Consider the following 20,586-nt stretch of genomic DNA (forward strand, 5'->3'; position numbering starts at 1 on the left):
CCTTCAAAATTTTGGTCCGCCATCTTGGATTGGCCATTTTGAATCCAACTTCAATTTCAGCTTTTCAAGGCTGTGCAAAGGCTAAAAATAAACTTTCTACTCATTATATTTTTCATGATATTTAGAGAATAGATTGTTCATGGTATTGTTGATCTAGTAAAACAATACCATGAAGAATCTATCCTCTGAATCTCATGGATCTGTCTCTCACCGAATTTGAAATGTTCTGTCCCAAAAATTAAAACTTTAGGCTCTCATATCTCAAAAAGTAATGATCGGAAAAAATGTTTCCCTGAGAAAACTTTTTCATTTTGATAGCTTGATGATATACAAATCAAAAAACTTTGAAAAACATCACCAGTAGAAAGTTCATTTTTAGCCTTTGCACAGCCTTAAATGGAAAGGTTGTCATGTGACGCATTATTTCGATACAGAATTTCAAGAGAAAATGGATGGCGAAACCGCACATTGATATCTCAAACCGTTTCACAGTTAGCCACATTCTAATATATCATACAAAAAGGAAAAAGAAGAATACATAAAAAATCTGACTGGAGCGAATAGATGTATGGGTGTCATCCCGTCATCTGCTTTCGAATCACAAGTCAAGAGTCAATGTTTCAAGAATCAATCAGACTCGGGAATGATCAACATTCATTGACTTGTCAATTACGTGGCCACCATTGACTGTCGACATGTTTTTCGATAGCATACAAATTTGTATCAAATTCCTAGCAATCTACATATGGTACACAAAACACTGAATTTTCACGCCAATAATGCATACTCATAACACTAGACATCACAATAATCTTGGTATTATACAGCCGCGTCTGCTTAATCACTGTTCTGAGATAAATAGTAACTATGTGTGCCATATTCTGTATAGGACTATACCAAACTACCTGACGCAAATGGAGAATCCTGGCACTATTTGTACCTGCCAAACGCCGTCTCACTAGATTAGAGACGCAGCATCACAGCTAAATCAATCCGCCTATGACCACTGAGCTCAGTCTTGAAGGTCTTTGATATTCATCTGGTGTAGCAATGTTTCTAATTTCATGTCACTATGTTCCATATTTATGGATATATCAGCTTCTTACATTGTTCTTAGGGCTTTTATCTATAGTCCGAGAGATATTACTTTTAACTCGGCTCTCTCTCGAAAACAGAGAGGCCCGAAGCTTTATCCTTCACTGATCACTCCCACTACCTAACAGCATTCTCCCTACTTTTGTGTCAGCATCCAATAGTGCGCAGCATGTTTACTCACTCCTCTGCACTTCTCTGTGCACTTCTCTGTCTCTGTCCAAACTGTGCAAGGAGAAATCGGTTTCCCCTCTTCATGTTAAAACTAATATCTCGGACTATAGTATTATTCTCGTCTGAACTATTAAAATTCATTTCCTATTCACTATTTTTTTTTCTTCTCTCCAATATTTTTTTTCTTATCTATTGCTTTTGTGATCGTCCTTAGCATCCCAATGTGAACATCACTTATCTGTTTTGTTCTTTAATCTATAATATGTAAATTAACATAACTCATTTCCCATACACAGACTATGTTTTTGTGGGAAATGTTCACAATATTTTAATTGCAACTGCAGATTTATTTTATTTTGTGAATAATGATTTACAATGAAATTGAAAGAGAAGATTGACATGTGGGTGTCTTCAGATATTTGATTGAAATTAATATTTCTTATATTGAAATGTAATTTTATTGAAAATATTACCTACACTATTTTGCAGAAAAAGAGACTGGATAGACTCCTTTCGGCTAGTTTATCATTTGAAACTGGACACAAAAGAGTGTCATTCACCTTGTTTGGAGTGCGAATCAACGGTACCTAATGTCTATCGACCAAGATCTTGAATTCACTGCATTGAAATTAATATTTCTTATATTGGAATGGAATTCTATTGAAAATATTACCTACACTATTTTGCAGAAAAAGAGACTGGATAGACTACATTCGGCTGGTTTATCATTTGAAACTGGACACAAAAAAAGTGTCATTCACCTTGTTTTGAGTCCGAATCAACGGTACCTAATGTCTGTCGACCAAGATCTTGAATTCAGAGCATGGGACTTGATCAAAATTAACGATAAAAGATTCAACTTGAATGGTAAGTTCAATTCAGATTAACTTATTTCTATGGAAAATTTTTCCAATTAATTACCAATTACCTCAAGATACAGTTGATCTTTTCAATGAATACACAATAACTCTCATAGTAATTCATTAAAAAAATACAGTATTAGGTACAATAATTAATTAATTCAACGAAAATCTAAATGAGTGCTTTTAAATATCGAGTTACTTCTGCCGAGCAAATATTGAAAACAAGATAACTGATGGGAATTCTATGAATGTTGCAATATATTATTATATTATATTAACCTCTAACGACAGGACAAGTGTGTTGAACATTTTTGTACACATACATGTCGTTATACATTCTTGTGTCATCACAGCGAAAGACTTCAGACAAAATATTTGAGGTTAGGTTTTTGTATATTTGATTTTCTTTGATCATTTTTATCGCTACTCTATTTGAGGTTAAATTACTTTTACATCACTGCAATTTGTAATTTTCCAGTGGTTTATTTAGTTTTATTGGTTGTTTATTTTATGATAGAAGCCTCTCGCTGATGACAAAACATGCATGATGAACATGAGTGTTTGAACATATGTGTTACACATAAGTGTATACACATGTCCATCATGCATGTCCTGTCGTTAGTGGCCAGCCTAAGAAAGAATTAGAGTAGACCGTAAGTCAAACCCAGCATCTCCCAATCATCCTCTACTCTAATTATTACATTTATATTTATAAGTATAACACAATAGTAAGTAGTAGAAAATGTGGATTAATTATTGTAAATTAAATATCAATAAAAATTACAATGACAGAAGTAAATCGAACTTCAATCAATGAAATAAATAATTAACATATTTTTTGCTTAGACAGAATTGATTCAATTTTAACCGATCATAAAATTTCCTTGTTATACTTAATCTCATATCTTCCACAACCTAGCTCAGTTAATCTAATTTCAACACATTCAACAAATATTTTCAATTGGTTATAATTTTACTGCTTGTCAACTCTTCTATAATTGGCTTGGAATAAGTTGTGAATCCGAATTTCCGATCATGAGCAATTAACTTCACAATATTACTAATATAATGCTGACTATAACCATGATGTGTAAATATTTGATATAACATTATTATATTAACTGATATAACTTATTAGATTAATATTTTCATAAGTTTTTGCTCTAATAGTGGAATACATTATCCATTGTAATTATATTATATTGAAATGATTTTAGGTACTTTGAAAAATGGCAATCAGTCCCCTTCCCCACCTGCAAGACAAAAAGATTACTCTCCAATCTTTAACAGTGGGCTAAAGTTGGCTGACGACTTCATCGTTAAAGAAACTCATAGACGTCCACTCACATGTCTGAGGTTCTCTCCAAACTCTGAATATATTTTTTCATGTTCAGATGATAAATGTGTAAAAGTGAGTATAAATTGAAGTTAATCTTATAAGTATCATATTATAGAGCAAAGGACATGATTCAAAACGTGGGAGAAGGCTATTAACTACCGAGGTGAACGGTTGAATTTTTGACTAGCTTCTTTATCTCGTTTAACTAAGATACGGACTGGCCGTAGTCGAGTGAATTAGATGCTGGCTTTATAATCCAGAGGCCCGGGTTCGAATCCCAGCCCCGGGCAAGATATTTTTCTTGGACCACTCCCGTGTTTCGGATGAACACGTTAAGCCGTCGGTCCCGGCTACCTGAAAAGCAGTCGTTAGGTCATGTCAGGGACTCTGAAATTAATCAGTTGCAACCTGAAAAATCTGACAGCTGAGCCAGCCAGGTCACTCGATATTATTATTATTACTAAAATTGTGAGTTCTGTTTTGACTTGTCATTTCGTTTTGCATGATATTCTTCGGTTAAATGAACAATACAGTTGACAAATATTTAGAACCTACTAGTGGAATTGAATAGGAGTAAATAAACTTACATGAAGTTCACCAGACGACAGTTTAAAGAAGTAATAGAAGAAAACGGCTGCTAGGATAGCTAGTTCATCAAAGTATTAGGTGAGTGACAATAATTCCCGGAGTATCACTAAGGGAATTAGAATTGGAGCATTGGAATTTTACAAGAAGGCTTCTGATGAGTTGTATGAGATGGTGCTATCTTTGTTCAATGTTGAGTTACAGACCGCAGATTTGTTTAGTTACAGACCAAGTTCTTTCAAGGAGGCAGTTATTTTTCTTATTTTCAAAGAAAGGGAACTTATTAGAGAAAATTATAGAGAAATTAGGTTTGTAAATTCGTTTGCCTAGTGGTTTGCTGGAATATCACTGAACAGATTAGAGAAGTGGCGGTGAAGAAGAATAAAATACCAAGTGAATATCAAGCAGGTTTCCGAAAGGGATACTCCACATCTGATAATATTTTTAACTGGTTGAGTATCTTGAATTTGAAATTGAAAGGAAGAGTGAAAATAGATTTACTGCTTCTGTGTTTACTTGAAAGCTGCCTCCGATCAAATAAGCTGTACATACATACATACAAGCCGACATACATAAGCTGTACGAATTTATAAAAACTTGTTTTATTAAAACTTTTTAAAGTTTTAATAAAGGGTACTACAAGTTTTTATATTGTTTTTATTTATTTGAATAAAGTAGCCCATAAGTGAAGTGATTTTATAAGCTATGTAGTGTCGTATCCAGGGAGGTGGGATTTGGGCAAGTATAAAATTCCTGAGAAAGGGACTTTAATTTATTTTGTGGCCACATCATCCACAAAAATTAGCTTTCAATGTTGTATTTTCTTTATATTGTATAAATCGAAAAAACATTCAAGGGATGAGAGAATGGCTCCACAATGATAATAAATTATGAGCTAGACAGTGAGTGGTCTAATGCGAAGGGACTAAGATAGCAGAAAACTACAGAGAGCACATGAAAGTGAGTCAATTTTGTTACTTTTTATCATCTATTGTTATAAAGAAATTCAATATAGCTTGTATTGTTCTAGTTAATTTCATTTTATTTGGTGTCATGCATGTGGTTGGAAAGTGTGACGGCTTATAGTAGTTCATATCTTTGAACAATGCTCCAGAAATTTTTTCTGATGAGAAAACGTCCCAGTTATGATCAACGGGCGTAGTTTCCATCGTTGGTAGCGGGGAAACATCCCCACAATATTTAGAAAAATGGCTTTATACCCCCACCAAAATTCAAGTTTGAGTACCAATGTAAAAGTCATGAAAACATGAAAAATAATCGTGAATCAAGTTAAAAGTAAGCCTATGATGTTGAAGTTTGTTTAAAAACTGCTTTGGAGCAAAAATTATAACATACAATGTAATAATGAGTAGGCCTATTCATGTCTACTATGAATTATTATTTTGTTGAAACTATTGAATGACTAATAAAATTATATTACATTCCATTCGTTATTTGATCAAAAAACCATAGGCCTTGAAATTTTCAAGGGAAAATCAAAATAATAAGTGGTCTATTGAATACAAAAAAAACATTGAATGAAATTGTAGTTTTCAAGTGAAAATTGCGTAAGATCACACCAAATATTGAAAGAATATTTTCAAAATTTTTGGGGGAAAGCCCCTAGACCCTTCTTTGGTTAGGTGGTATTTTAACACCCCCTGGTGTTGGGTTGGTGCACCTGTGATTTGAGCGCCAGCCTGTCAGTTAAGATGGTGGACTTTAATAACAATGTGTAATGTGAAATTGATTATCTGTAATGATTTGAATGATGAAATTTATTAAAGAGTGTACCGTACTAATGAAAACAAGTGTTCTTATAATTGATTGCAAACTTAACAGTTCATACAAAACATGGTGCAGTCGTCGTTAATATCTCAGCCTACGTCGCTTGATGTGACTTCAGGTAATGTGTCATTGAATTTAAAAGTGTTTGTACGAAAGTTTGAACTATATTTAACTGCAAATGAACTAAATAATTCTAAAGAAGAAGTTAAAACCGCTTTGTTGCATTCATTTATTGGTGATGATGCCAATGATCTCATTGAGTCGTTAGGGTTAACAGACAAACCAGTAAAGGATATCTTGGCAGGGTTAAATCGTCATTGTGAACCAAAAACTAATGTTATTATAGAACAGTTTAAATTTTTTCAATGCACTCAGAAAGAAGGTGAGACATTTGATCATTTTTTGTTATCATTGAAAAGGCTTATTAAGAACTGTGAGTTCAAAGAACAGTCAGATAATCTTTTGAAAGTTCGGATTGTGTTAGGACTTCATGATCGAGCTTTGCAAGAAAGACTTCTACGAGATCCAGAAATTGATTTTGATAAAGTTATTCAATTTTGTCGTGCAGCTGAGGAGAATCAGCACAGCACAGGAGAATCATCAACTTGTGATGTCGGTTAACAATGATAAACAATTTGAAATGGCTACCATTACTCAACATCACTCACAATCAAAGACTGAACGATGGAAGAAGACTCCAGGTAAGCACATCTCATCACCTTCACCTGCCGGACTGCCGTATGATTGTAAAAAGTGTGGTCGAGAACATCAACCTAGAGCATGTCCAGCTTATGGGAAAACATGTAACAGATGTGGATTGTTTGGTCATTTTGTAGTTGGGTGCCGAAAACAAATGACTGCTGTAGAGACTGTTGATTTAAATGTAGTAAAAGCGAATACAGATGAACCTTGGAGAGAGTACTTGAAGTTTCAAAGTTGTAATGTAAAATTTAAGTTAGATTCTGGGGCAGATATCAATACTATACCTTACTCGTTATATAGTAAAATGTTGAAGTATTATGTGCCAACACCAACTTTGGAACAGGCTAATGTAGTTGCTAGTGCCTATGGAGGTGGTAGTATTAAGATTGTAGGAAAAGTAAAACTAACATTTGAGTGTAAAGGTTGCACCATTTTCAGTGATTTTTTTGTAGTTGATGATACTACACCATCTGATGGGTTGAAATCCATAGAACCACTATTGAGTAGGTCGACCTGTGTTAGGTTAGGGTTGATTGCTCGGCTTGAGGCTGTTGAAGTAAATGCGAATTCTATCGTAAATTCAGACCAGGTTACAATTAGTTTGAAAACTAAAGATGATTTCATTCATAAATATGGTGATGTATTTGATGGGGTGGGTAAAGTGAATGATTCTTATAGTATTAAATTGAAAGATAATGTAACCCCAGCCACTGTCACATATAATAGAGTTCCACACAAGCTCAAGGATGCTTATATTACAAAATTGAATAACTTGATTGATGAAGGTATTTTATGCAAAACAGATGAACCAGTTGAATGGTTAAATGATGTAGTTATTGTGGAGAAACCAGATAAATCTCTGAGAGTTTGTCTAAGTCCAACAGAATTGAACAAAAGTGTTGTAATTGAAAAATTTCCAATTCCCACTCTTGGTGAAATACACCCCAAGTTGAAAGGTAAACGTTTGTATAGCTTATTAGATATTAAAGATGCATTTTATCACATTCCACTTACTAAAGAATCAAGTAAGCTGTGCTCATTTGCAAGTCCAATTGGGACTCTTAGTTTTAAGAGAATGCCTTTTGGTTTAGCAGTAGCACCAGAGGCATTTATGAAATTAGTTGATAAGTATTTTGGAGATATTTCTGGTGTAGTATTGTACTTTGATGACATACTTATTGCTGCTCAAACTAGGGATGAAATGAATAACATATTGATTGAGGTATTGGAAAGAGCACGCAAGTATAATATTAAATTCAATTTGAAAAAAATTCAATACTGTGTTAATACAGTCAAGTTTCTAGGTCATATTTTTGATGTTAATGGTATGGCTATTGATCCAGAACGTGTATCTGCCATTCAGGCATTGACTTATCCTAGTAACAAGAAGCAACTTCAAAAGTTTTTAGGACTTGTCAATTATGTAAGAGAATTTTTGCCCAATATGGCAACTTTAACTGCCCCTCTACGAGAATTATTAAAAGATAATGTTTTATTTGTATGGACTGGGTTGCATTCCAAAGCTGTAGATAAAATCAAGGAGAGTCTTTCAAGGCCCCTGTGCTTGCAAGCTTTGATCCCAACAAAGAATTGATTATTCAAACAGATGCATCCAGGACGGGATGCTGGTTTGTATTATGTTTGTATTATGCTGGTTTGTATAATAGGTTGTTGTATTATGCAAGAAGGGCGGATAATTTCATATGCATCTCGAAGTTTGCACTCCAATGAAGAGTCATGGGCGCAAATAGAGTTAGAAATGTTAGCTATCTGGTTTGCATGTACAAAATTTCATGAATATATTTATAGATCTCTAGTTTAAGTTCAAACAAATCATAAACCTCTCTTATCTATTTGTACAAAAAATATGTGTAAGGTTGCTAATAATAGATTGAAAAAATTAAAAGAAAGGTTATTTCCTTATAGCCTAACTTGAAATTAGAGTTTGTTCAGGGTAAGTACATGCATATACCTGATTACTTGAGTAGAGATTCCCAGAAATGTGAGGAAAGTCTTGAAGATTCTAGTAGGTTTGAAAAAGTGTTTGTACATTCAGTTATTAGTCCTGATCATGGAATTGTCTTAAGTATGACACCTGATGAGATGGTGAGATTTAAACAAGCTGTTGATAAAGATGAGTGTTTGTCTTGCATTAAGGATTTCTATTCTAATGGATGGCCTGACAATAAGGATAAGTTATACTTGGATGACTTGAGGCATTATTTTAATATGAAAAATGATAGGCCTATCACTGTCAAATATGGGTTATGCTTTGTGGATGATAGGTTATTAGTACCTTGCGGTATGAGACAGCACATTCTGTCCATATTACATGAAACACACTTGGGCTATGCTAAATTAATAATGAAAGCTAAATTACTGTACTATTGGCCTGGTATGTCCAGTGATATAAAGAATTTTGTCCAATGTTGTCATATTTGTCAAACATATGCACGGGCATTGATCAAGTTACCCATGATCAGTCATGAGTAATAGATAGGCCATTTCACAAAGTTGGACTTGATATTGCTGAGTTTGGGGGGAAACCATATTTAGTACTTCAAGATTACTATACCAAGTGGTTAGAGATTGAGTCTTTACAATGTAAGTCTTCATCAGAAATAATTGCTAAAGTGAAGAAAATATTGTCAAGGTTTGGAATACCAGTCACTGTAGTTTCTGATCATGTGCCATTTTCCAGCTATGAGTTTAAACAGTTTGCAAAAGATTGGTCGTTCCAAGTTGTGCATAGTAGTCCCATCTATCCACAATCAAATGGGCTAGCAGAAAAAGCTGTAGGTATCTTTAAAAGCATAGTGCGAAAATGTGGTGTCAAAAATCTTGAGCTGGGGACTCTCAATTATAATAACACACCAGTGGTTTCTTTGGATGTTTCTCCTGCACACTTACTACAGGGTAGGTCACTGAGATCTCGTTTGCCTATCACCAACATGCCATCAGCTTTGATGGAACAGGTTGGTGACAAGATTTTAAATAATCAATTGAAGATGAAAACAAACTATGATAAAACTTGCAGAAAAAATGAGCATTCTTTTGCTCCTGGGGAAATTGTGTTACTATTTAATACATTTACTAGAATTTGGGAGAAAGCTACAATTATAAAGAAACTGAATGATGTTCCGAGGGCATATTTAGTTGCAAATGTCAATGGTAATGTGGTAAGAAGAAATATTAATTTCTTGAAAAAATATATCAAGTGCAGGGCAAATTTTCCAAATACTACCATCAAATTTTATGAGGAATTCACTTCAGTTGATCAAAGGAATCATGTAGGGAATGGGACTATTGTTGATGAAAATGAGGATGTTGAACAGGAGAATGAGGGTAATGGAATGGTTAATGCTGGAATTGACTACAATAATGGGGAGAGAAAAACCTCACGCTATGGTCGGCAGATAAAACCACCATTAAAACTTGATTTGTAATCTAAATAATTGATTATCTGTAATGATTTGAATGATGAAATTTATTAAAGAGTGTACCGTACTAATAAAAACAAGTGTTCTTATAATTGATTGCAAACTTAACAGTTCATACAAAACACCTGGTGTCTCCCCCAAAGTTTAGATGTTGTCTACGCCTAAGTTACGAATCCCCCACTATTTTTTTCTGTATACCACTGACGCAATGGGACTTTGTGAGCAGCCAGAGATTGCATTGGTTGAGCTTGGATGCTCTCACTGGCATATCGCAGCCATCGCCTGCCTATTCTTGTTGTTGCAATAATGTATTACTTGTGAGCCTTCAATTGCCTCTGCATTCTTTGCTCGCCCATTCGACATGCATGTCCAAGCCAGCTGATTTTCCTTGATTTGATGAAACGTGCAATGTTAGAACCTTGCTAGATGCTATCAATTTCAGTATTTGTTCGTATTTTCCACTCCCCATCAATATGTAAGAATTCGAGTGTAGTTTAGTTAGGTGCTTGAGTGATTATAGTGAATAGAAGGGTGAATCGTCTCTTTGGAAAAGTGAAAGAAAAGTTCAGGCTTGTTTGAATTGGAGAAGAGAATAAAGCAAGGTTTCACAAGGTTAGTACAAGGATCTAAATATTCATGAGAATATTAGAATATCTCACAATAAAACTTTCTATAGAAAATTGTAACCCTATTAATTAAAGCTCGAGCCTCGTTGTTTAGACTAAATTCTGCTCTTACTGCTCACGAAAGGGAGGAAAGTCAGTGGGTAGTTTCGCTTTGTAATATGGGAGAAAAAAAAACTTAGGTACTACACATTATGGAAACTTGTCCAGCATTAGGCGGCGTCCGACATTTTTGGTTTGGGAAACAGAGTTAGAGGCAGTGAATTGGCTGGACGGTAGCAACTGTAATAACTTTATATCCCAATTTGAGAGATGCTGTAAAGTTGAGAAAGCAGCTGATAGCAGATTTTTATTATTAAATAGGTGCAGATAACCCGTTCTTTGCACCGGGGAAAATTGGGTGTTGTAAAATACAATATCTTTTATGTCCAGGAAATATAGAAAATAGAATAATGATTATTCTTCAATTTTTTTCAAAACTACGTGGATAATCTTCATAAGAGTTGAAAATGTCCTGCAGAAAAAAAGAGGTTGATAGGTCTCGGTCTCGAACCCTCAACCTGTGATTCGTGAAGCGTGCCCGTGCGCGTTATCCACTAAGCTACGGAGTTACTTAGGAAAAACCCTGTTTTGTTGGGCTTTTATAGTCAAGTAATCTTTGAACACAAATTGAATAAATTTATTCCAAATAATTAGAATTAATTGATTAATGGCAATAAAAATAAGCTCATAATTAGAATTAATTGATTAATGGCGATAAAATAAGAAAAATCATCTGAGCTGAGTCATATTATTGCTATCCTGATTGTCTTCACCTTTTACCCCTATAGTCCTTGATCCTTCATTTTCCAGGAGCTTCCATATATTCCTGTCTTGATGGCTCTCTAGGCTTTAATAATCCTTTCTATATTCCCTACCCGCAATAATAGAATAAGCTATCATTAAAGCTATTGAATTAGGCTACAGTTGTATTTTCCATTCAGCTGTTTGCATTTAGATGTAAATCACGTTCAAAGTTTTCTATTGTACATCACAATAAAATATTGAAAAGACATTGAGATTTCTACTTGAATTGTGAACACTTAGATTGTTTTGTTGAGAAAATTACTTGCTGAACTGTCTAAAAAATCGGTTTCATTTATGGACTGATGTAAGGATTGAACTGGAAAATCCATCTCTGTAACGATTGTATCTTCAGGAGTTTGGTCACAGGATGCAGGTAAACTTGGTGGGGTGGGTGTCATAGGAAAGGAACCAATGTATTGAATGTCGGGAGATTCAGGAATTTCGAGGGATTGAATCGTATGCTGCCTTGTGGAAACCTCATTTTCAACAGACATAGACACGATGTTAACATTATTAATAAAATTCTGCTTAACAAATGTTATTAATTGTTTTGAAATTAGTCTTTTTCCTTGACGATTGAAATGTAGACCGTGTCTCGTGAAATGAGTTCTTTGGAGGAAGATGTTTATATCGAAGTAGTGAAGTTTCATTTTGCCATTGAAGTTGCGCACCATACGAGACAAGTTGGAATTGGAGTGGAGAATGTTTTCATTGAGCCGCTGGTCATCATACCGTAAAGGCACACTACACAAGATGATGTTCGTTTTCAGGTTTAGTTCGAGAAGAGAACTTATTCCTTGAAACAGGGTTAGCTGATAAGGTTCATCCAAGTGATGATCGTTTGAGCCAGCTAATATGATGATAAAATCGTCCTCAGTAAAATCGCGAACAAAAACGAGCCCATCCTGAACAACATGCTTTAGTTTGGCTCCTGGCTTGGTGTAAACGAAGACGTCGAAGTCATCATGGAGATGCTGCAGATATCCACTCAATTGTTCACCTTGACTATCTGCCATAATAGTTACTCTCCTTTTCTTTTTGTTGGAGCTTTTGTTGACTACTCTGCGTTTTGAGAAAGATTTATTTTCAGGTGTAGTGGATCTATGTATTTGCGCCTTGACCAGTAGTTTATCGGATGTAGACCTTTTTGAGCAAGTTGATGTTGAAATATTTTCTGAGAGTACTGTAAATCTGTTAGTGACTTTAATAGCACAAGTTGCATTGTTTCGAACTCTAACTGTAGTTCTCGGCGTGATGAAATCATCATTATTATTTGATGAATCGAATTCCTCCTCATAGATTTCAATTCAGTTTCAAGTTTTAAAATTTTGTCCGCATCATTTTGCGCATCGTTACTCAACAGATTGATTATCGCGTCTTTGGAACTAATTTCAGTCTTTAATTCATCAACATATGTCATATTGAAACTAAGCTTTGATTTAAGTATAATAAACAAGATAATTTAGCCAATCAAATTTCAAACCATTATTCAATCTGTACTGAAACGTCTCTTCACTGTAATGAATGCTACTGTTGTTCATTTTAATAGATGTGGTGTTTCGAAAAAGACATTGGCGGTGTGGATGTTCTGCGATCAATGTGGGAAGACAAAACCGCCTCAGTTGCCAGGTGTTGTGCTTTCTCAACGGATGGGAGCACAGTGCTAGTGGGCTGTGATAATAAGACTCTCATTTCAATGTCGGTCGACGGTCTCTTTGCAAGGAAGAAAAAGAATTACAATTTCGACTCAGCTGTCAAATGTTTGCACACCATTGTCGGAGTGAACGGCACACACCCTCGTAAGAACACATGCTATCAAGTAGATTATTAAGCTTTCTTATCCTTTCATTTCATGTTCATGGTAAGTTTCTTCAAACATTCATTGGACATTTCTATTATATTTTCGATTCCCCACTTTTATTTGATAAGTAGTAAAAAATTTCAAACAATACATAACTCATAACTCTTAATCAAACTCATCAAGGTTACGTTACACGACGTTCTGAAAATATATGAAAATATAATATTCTAGCACATTCTTAAAATGTTTATTTAATAAGAACTTTTATTTATAGAAAATTCTATTCAATTTTCAACACTTCTACGTTCTAGGGAAATTTTTCCCTAAATGAATAATTTGAAATGATCCTATTGGCTTCTACAATGCTTTGCGACTAGTCACATCCTACAAGGCTCTAGGAACATTTTTTGAATGCAGTATGTTACTGCACCGTTTCAGGCAAACTTTCACTTGCAATCAATGCATTCATAAAAACAATATTACAATAAATGAATTCTTGTTGTTAAAGTCCTCAAAATCATGTGGAAAAAAGTCTTCAAAGTTGAAAAATCATGTTTAAAAAATGAAAACTCTTGACGATTATAAGAATATAAGAAAATATTGAGAGATTAAAAATAAAAATTGAACCAGTTGCTATTCCATAATCCAAAACGCTTATTTTCTGAATAAGTATAGATGCTGAACAGCTTCAATTCGAGAACTACCTATTGCATTTATTTCTTGCATCAATGTACTGTAATAATTATTGTTTAGCTCTAATTAGTAAAAATCTGATAATATCGAACTAGTCAGCTACATTTTTCATAAACAACTTTTGAAAAATGATTATTTATTTTATAACAAGAATTATAATATTGTTTTATTACAGCAATTGAAGGCCATTCGAACTTTGTTCTCGTTCTTGGTAACAAGGTGGAGGTGATCAGAATTAAAAATTCTTATTTGCAAGCAAGTGGTGCTGAAGTCAGCACCAATAAAAATTACGATGTTTTGTGCTCATGGACTTACCAAAAGTCACAGGAAAACTTCGTAACTAGAAGTTGGGTGGGGGAAAATGGCGCATTCATAGCTCTCACCACTAGCAGGCATTGTGTGTCACTGTACAACTTGGCCAATGGACATCTGCAGCGGGAGTACATCTATGAATCTAGCCAGTGAGTATGTGAGCATGCTATTATATTATTTTTCAGTCTATTATTACATCTTATCAGTTTTTATTTGAACAAATAATTTTTTTTTAGTTCAGACAAATTCAGACTTTAAAAAACACTTATGAAATAAAAAATGGTAAACTTAGTGACGATATCTCTACTAATAGTAAGTGAATTTTTCACTTCATAAGTGTTTTTAAAATTCAAGTTGTATATCAATAGTGAAAAAGTATGAACATGCAACACAGTAACAAATTAAGCATGATCTATTATACAAATTATGTATGAAATAATTAAATTGTATCCCTTTTTACAAAAGCATAGAAAATTTCAATCTAAAAATCAGGAACTAAGTTGATCACACTAACCAGTATTCGTGATCAAAAAGTTAAAATAGAATAATCATCAGTACTTAACAAACTATAACTTGAATATACAAAATAAAACCAATTCATCTTCGAGTACTCGCTCCGTGACGTCTGCAAACCAGTTAAAAGTGAACAAAAATATACAAGCAGTACAATTAATTTATTTTGTATATTTAAACAATATACGCTATGACTATTATTTTATATGAAATTTATAAATATATCATTATTACAATACGATTTACTACATGAATTCACAATTCTAATTTTTGAGAGAAAAATATTATATACTAGCAGCTAACCCGTGCTCCGCAAGGGTCCAATTAAAAACTTGACAGACTGAAAACTTGACGTACTGGAATCTTGAAGAATTAAAAATAGGCCTATAACCATCCTCGGTAAATTAAGAATCTATAAGCAAAATTTCAAGTTAATCAGTCCAGTAGTTCAGACGTGATGCTGCGTTATTCGTTGATTTCCTATCCCGTACGTGTGTAAGCCATTTTTTTTTTCATTATTATTATAGATAGATTATTTTCCAACCAATGAGAGACATAAATGTTTGCAATTGTAATCATTGCAACTCGAGACATCATATTAGATTATTGAAATTCAATTAAGCGACGGTGAGCTGAAAATGTATCAAAATTCTGGCAACAAATAATGTAAATCCTTCTTGTTGTATGCCGCTATGGCGTCCATGGTGAGCCTTGGCCTCGGCAACTATCAACCGCCACCATCTCCATCATTGACTAAGCCTCTCCATCCCCTCACTCCCAAACTCCTAACATCCAACCATCTGTTTCTGGGTCTTCCTCTGTGTCTTGAGCTTTTCCCGCATCACAATTTTAGGGAATCTGCTCCCGGTCATCCTCTCCACATGACCAAACCACCTGATTCTTTGAGCCTTTATTAATCGAACTATGGTCTGTCATCTCCTCAAGTCTTCCAATTCCTTGATGGAATGGATTCGCCATTTGAAACCCTGTCATACTGGTCCATAAATTTTCCGCAGTACTCTTCTTTCAAAGACCTGGAGTTTACCGTAGGTCACTACAGGGCGTACAAAGCTGAGGTATAATTTTATTCTGGCCTCTCTGCTAATCTGACGGCCCCTGAATGAGCTTGCATTTACCAGAAATGCTCTATTTCCATTTTGGATCAGTCTCAGTCATTTCGTTTCTCTTATTCAGTGTTGCTCCGATATACTTGAATGACGCTACTCCCTCTATTTCATTCCTGTCCACAACTAAATTTTTAGCAAGTCTTCTTCCAGGTGCTGCTGCTCCATGCAAGTTTTTAGTTTTTGCACTGTTAACCTTCAAGCCTATCTTTTCTGCTTATTGTTCCAAAATGTAAATCCTACTTCTCAAAATCAACAGTGAACAATGACAACACACCTATCCGTGGATTAAAATACTCTCTCAACTTCAAAAACTCTCAACTCCCTTACTATGGCCAATGACACAAAATGTTCTGAGACTATTTTCAATGACGATTGTATTAATGAGATTGATATAGTAACGTGTTATCACTCTCATAAAACTGACAATAATTCCTGTTTTACTCAGTCCAGTGCTGCTGCTTATAATAACATTCACTGCCTCAATCATGATAGCTGTAACTGTTCCAATATATTACAATCCAGTCAAGTAAAATATTTGGGTATATCTATGGAGGATGATCTTCTGTGGAGGAGCCATGTGCGGATGTTGAAAAATAGCCTGCGCATGCTTCTTCATAGATTCTACCATATAAGAAATGTATGCCCAATTTATATTCTGAAGAAAGTATACTCCTCACTTGCGCATTCCAGACTTTCATATGGCATATCATGTTGGGGATGTACTTACTTTACCCACTTGAAACCACTAATGCGTCTACAGAGATCCTTGCTTCATTTCTTGCATAAAGAACCTATTGCTCACTCCAATCTCTTCAACAATTTGAGGATTCTTTGCCTAAGATCATTATACATATTTAAAGTACTTATGCAGTTTTATTGGGCTAGTGGGAACTTGGGGAATACAGTGGATTTGGCTGAGCATGCGCCTCTTACTCGGAGGGCTGGTCAGGTTAGAGTGCCAAGACCCAATTCAACTTTTTTTAGAAAATCGTTTCTATTCTTAGAAGGAAAATTCTATAATAAACTGCCCTATGCATTGTGCATAGTGGCTCACCACAGCTGTTCAAGCGTAATTTCAAGACTTTCCTGTTAAATCTGAGTGAAGAAGATGTAGAAAGTATGTATAATATTATTGTATAATTAATAGTTCTTAGCTTTGGATTTCTTATGAGAACATATTGATGGTTTCCAATATGGTAAATTTTGAACAAATAGTGTGAAAATAGTTTATAATTCATTAATATTATTGTTATGTTGTGATTGGATGCAATTTTTATACATATTTATGTATAGCTGGTAGTGCAAAAATCATGTGAATGTGTCATCTTTAATGTTTTTTTTTTATTGGTTATGTAGGCTACTGTTATCAAAATGAATATTTTCTTTTTAATTTCTTTTGTAGATACTCCCATATGCGGTCAAGCTTTGAAGCTTTGCATATGTGTAATTTGATCATAAGGATTCATTGATATTAATTTTCAATTGTTATTATTTTGTTTATTGTACTATTACAAAAATTATTGTATAATGAGTTTTTCTGATAAATAAAATCATTATTTTTATTTCATTATAAAATTGAGATTCATGTTTAATAACCTTTCCTCACTGGCTTTTTTTCAAAATTTCTAAAAACAAAAAATGACCCTTATTATTGAATAAAATTTCCAACTAAGAAATTGCATAATTCTAACAAATATTGTGTTTTAATTGCAGAGTAATAATGAGCATAGATTTGTTGATGAAAGAGAATACCAGCTACATGCTGGTGCTTTGTGAGAACGGGAATTTGCACAGAGAGAAGCTGGAACTCGCTGCCAACGAGCAGGCGTCTAAACTGTGTGTAGCCCCCAACTGGAGTGGCCACCTGCAACAACCTACCCTCGTTCTGCCTTGCATCAATGGCTTCAAGGTCAGTCTTGATTATAAGTGATTTACATCAATATCATTATTCAGAACTATTTTTCACATCATATCAAAAATGTATTTAAACATTAACAATAAGCAATTTATCTGTAAAAATAAGTTTATAAGCTTTGATTCCTTCTAATCAGTATTTCTGGACTTTTGCATATTTGACCATTGAGTCACTGGACATTTTTACTTGAAAACTTGTCTAGAAAATATGATGATTGAAAATACCTATTCATCCTTCAATAATTCAAATCTACTCCTTTCATCTTGCAAAATATTGGCTTTGAGCCTACTATATGGAAGATCTCAATAATCACTGCACTGCATTACAAACTAGTTATCAGTACCGGTTCCTCTATTACTCAATTTTGGGTCTTTGAAGACCAATTACTCTAAGAGCAAAAACATAGTAGATCAGCGAAGGTATCCTCAAGTTTGATAGTTTTCAAAAGAATGCATGTATTTAAATGTGCCAAAAAAATACCTCTCCACTTTGTGCGCCACCATTTGAATACATACATTCTTTTCAACACCTCAAGCTTTAAGAGTTTGAAGCTACCTTCGCCACTTTACTATGTTTTCATCCTAAGTGGAATTTTTTGTTCAATTAACAAGGAATGCTGCCTTCGAAATAACAAAATGACGGATCAAGTGAAAATTGAGGGGAAATCGAAATTTCTTCTAATTCATGTTAATATCTATTATGTTTGTTTTGGTTTGTAAGCACAACACTAACTAAGTTGTACTGAGATCCTGTTTTCGGAATAATTCATATGTTTCTTATCGGTCATCGTTCTTCAGTCGTTTTCCAATTTCTCGACACAAGTAGTTCTAATGTGGTCTTTTGTGATAACTGTGATAGGTCATAGGTGCTCAATCCATCACAACTGAATTCGATCTGAAAACAAACGTGACATCGTGCCATATTGACAGCAATGGAAGTGTGGTGGTGATTGGCACAGACTGCGGTACTGTCCAGCTGTTCGACCTAAGCACCGGGCACTCAAGCACCTCTCTCCACTTCAAAGATGGCAACCGAAATCCGTCCCTTGTTGTTCTAGTCAAGGTTTTCGTTGTTGAAAGCGAAAATCTTATCGTTGGCGTTGATAGTAAACATTTGGTCAAGGTGAGAAGTGAAGAGTGCCTCTATTTTCTCATATGAATGAACAGATCATGAAATTTATCTGTATTACCTTTTACACAAATAATTTAGAAAAAAGTGATATAACAATCATTTCAATTTCATTACAAATGTGCATGATAATAATTGACGAAGAGCGTGTATTTGCCAATCTTACAACAAAGTCCTTCAAAACTGTTATTGTTATTCTACTCGGTGGAAATAATCTCTATTCAAATTGATTCTCTTTTTGAATAGAGTTCCAAGTGCCAATAGATTTTTAGCCTTTGGTACTTGAAATTATTACCCATAGTCTGTGCAAACCTATAGATTTCAGCATTGCTCTTATGGAGTACAGTGCTGCCAGATTTCACAGTAGCCAGAAAGCCTTTGAACTAATTATGTGAGAGAAAGAGCGAAAAAGAGAGCGTCATTTTGATAGTATTAGCATAAAAAAGCACAAGTGTTCTCCTATGGAGGATAAAAAATAACATTTTAAGAAATAACCTTTGGCCATAACGCGTCATACTGAAAACGAAGGTTTAAATCCAACAGCTTCTATTAAATTATTGACCTGAAATTTCAATTGAGAATAACCAATGAAGAAGAATCTTCTCATGTTTATTTTAATTAGTGGTTTTGTCTAATATAAATTTAATGTTAAATTAAATGAAATTATTTTTATTCTCACAAAATTATATACCATTTACAGCAAAGTACTGTTTATGAATTATTATGCAATATTATAGAACATTCGAGTTATGCAACTAAAATACCTTCCATTAATAATTAAATAGTTGCTATAAGGAAATACTGATAAATTGTCTGCAAGTTAAATTTTTCTTCTTTGTTTGATTATATTTGGAAGGAATAGATATTTTTAGATAACATCAGAAACGCTATTCTCTTATATTATTTTGTTTTACAATTTTATACTTTCATTGAGCTTTCCATGAATACCGTAATCGTTATTGCTCTAATGTCAATAAACTAAGTATTGAGACCTGTAATGAATTCTATTCAGATATATATTCCCAATATATTCTATTTGGAATATATTCCCAATATTTTGCATTTTCAGATCTTTTATAGGTCTGATGAGATAGAATACCAAGCCCGAAGTAAGGTGAAAGGAGTGTGGTATTCCTCTGATACCAATGAGCTGATTCTAGTAGAGCTGAACCAACAAATTAAGGTGAATATTCCTCATCCAATCCTTATTCCGAACAAAAATCATATAAAATAGATCCTAAATTTCTTTTCCACTGAGAAATATTGGGGGGGGGGAGAATTTATAGTTAAGAATTTGTAGTTTAGAATCTCAATTCTTTTAGATTTTATGTCACTATTTATTTTTAATACTTTAAACCTGTTAATATTTCATTGTTTGCTATTTGAAGCCGAAACACATCCTTCTAATTATTCATAATACTTTGAATAATTATTATGTCACATCGACCAAGATTGCATCTGCTGATTTAAGGTAGTCTATGTTACTTGATGCAACCCAACGTAACAGAAAATACATGTAAACTACAAGATGGTGAAATTGACAATGTGATGAACTAGTGCTCTTCTATTAAAAGCTTTAAAATATTTACGACTAGTTTCGACTATTGGCCATGAAGTTAAAAAATGACGTTAAAGTTTTTTAACT

The 20,586-nt window shown here is 34.0% G+C and overlaps 1 protein-coding gene across 1 annotated transcript in view; it reads left to right on the forward strand.

The window, feature by feature from the left end:
• The window catches only part of LOC111053786 (apoptotic protease-activating factor 1), a 195,388-nt gene that overhangs the window by 129,731 nt on the left and 45,071 nt on the right, over positions 1–20,586 (forward strand). Inside the window, exons 13-19 of the mRNA XM_039431890.1 lie at positions 1,956–2,133; positions 3,347–3,540; positions 13,002–13,251; positions 14,122–14,407; positions 17,612–17,807; positions 18,672–18,935; positions 20,011–20,124. Coding sequence (XP_039287824.1) covers positions 1,956–2,133; positions 3,347–3,540; positions 13,002–13,251; positions 14,122–14,407; positions 17,612–17,807; positions 18,672–18,935; positions 20,011–20,124 — 1,482 coding nt within the window. The remainder of the gene's footprint in view (positions 1–1,955; positions 2,134–3,346; positions 3,541–13,001; positions 13,252–14,121; positions 14,408–17,611; positions 17,808–18,671; positions 18,936–20,010; positions 20,125–20,586) is intronic.

This window comes from Nilaparvata lugens, chromosome 7 (assembly GCF_014356525.2).
Source record: "Nilaparvata lugens isolate BPH chromosome 7, ASM1435652v1, whole genome shotgun sequence".
NCBI classification, from domain to species: domain Eukaryota; kingdom Metazoa; phylum Arthropoda; class Insecta; order Hemiptera; family Delphacidae; genus Nilaparvata; species Nilaparvata lugens.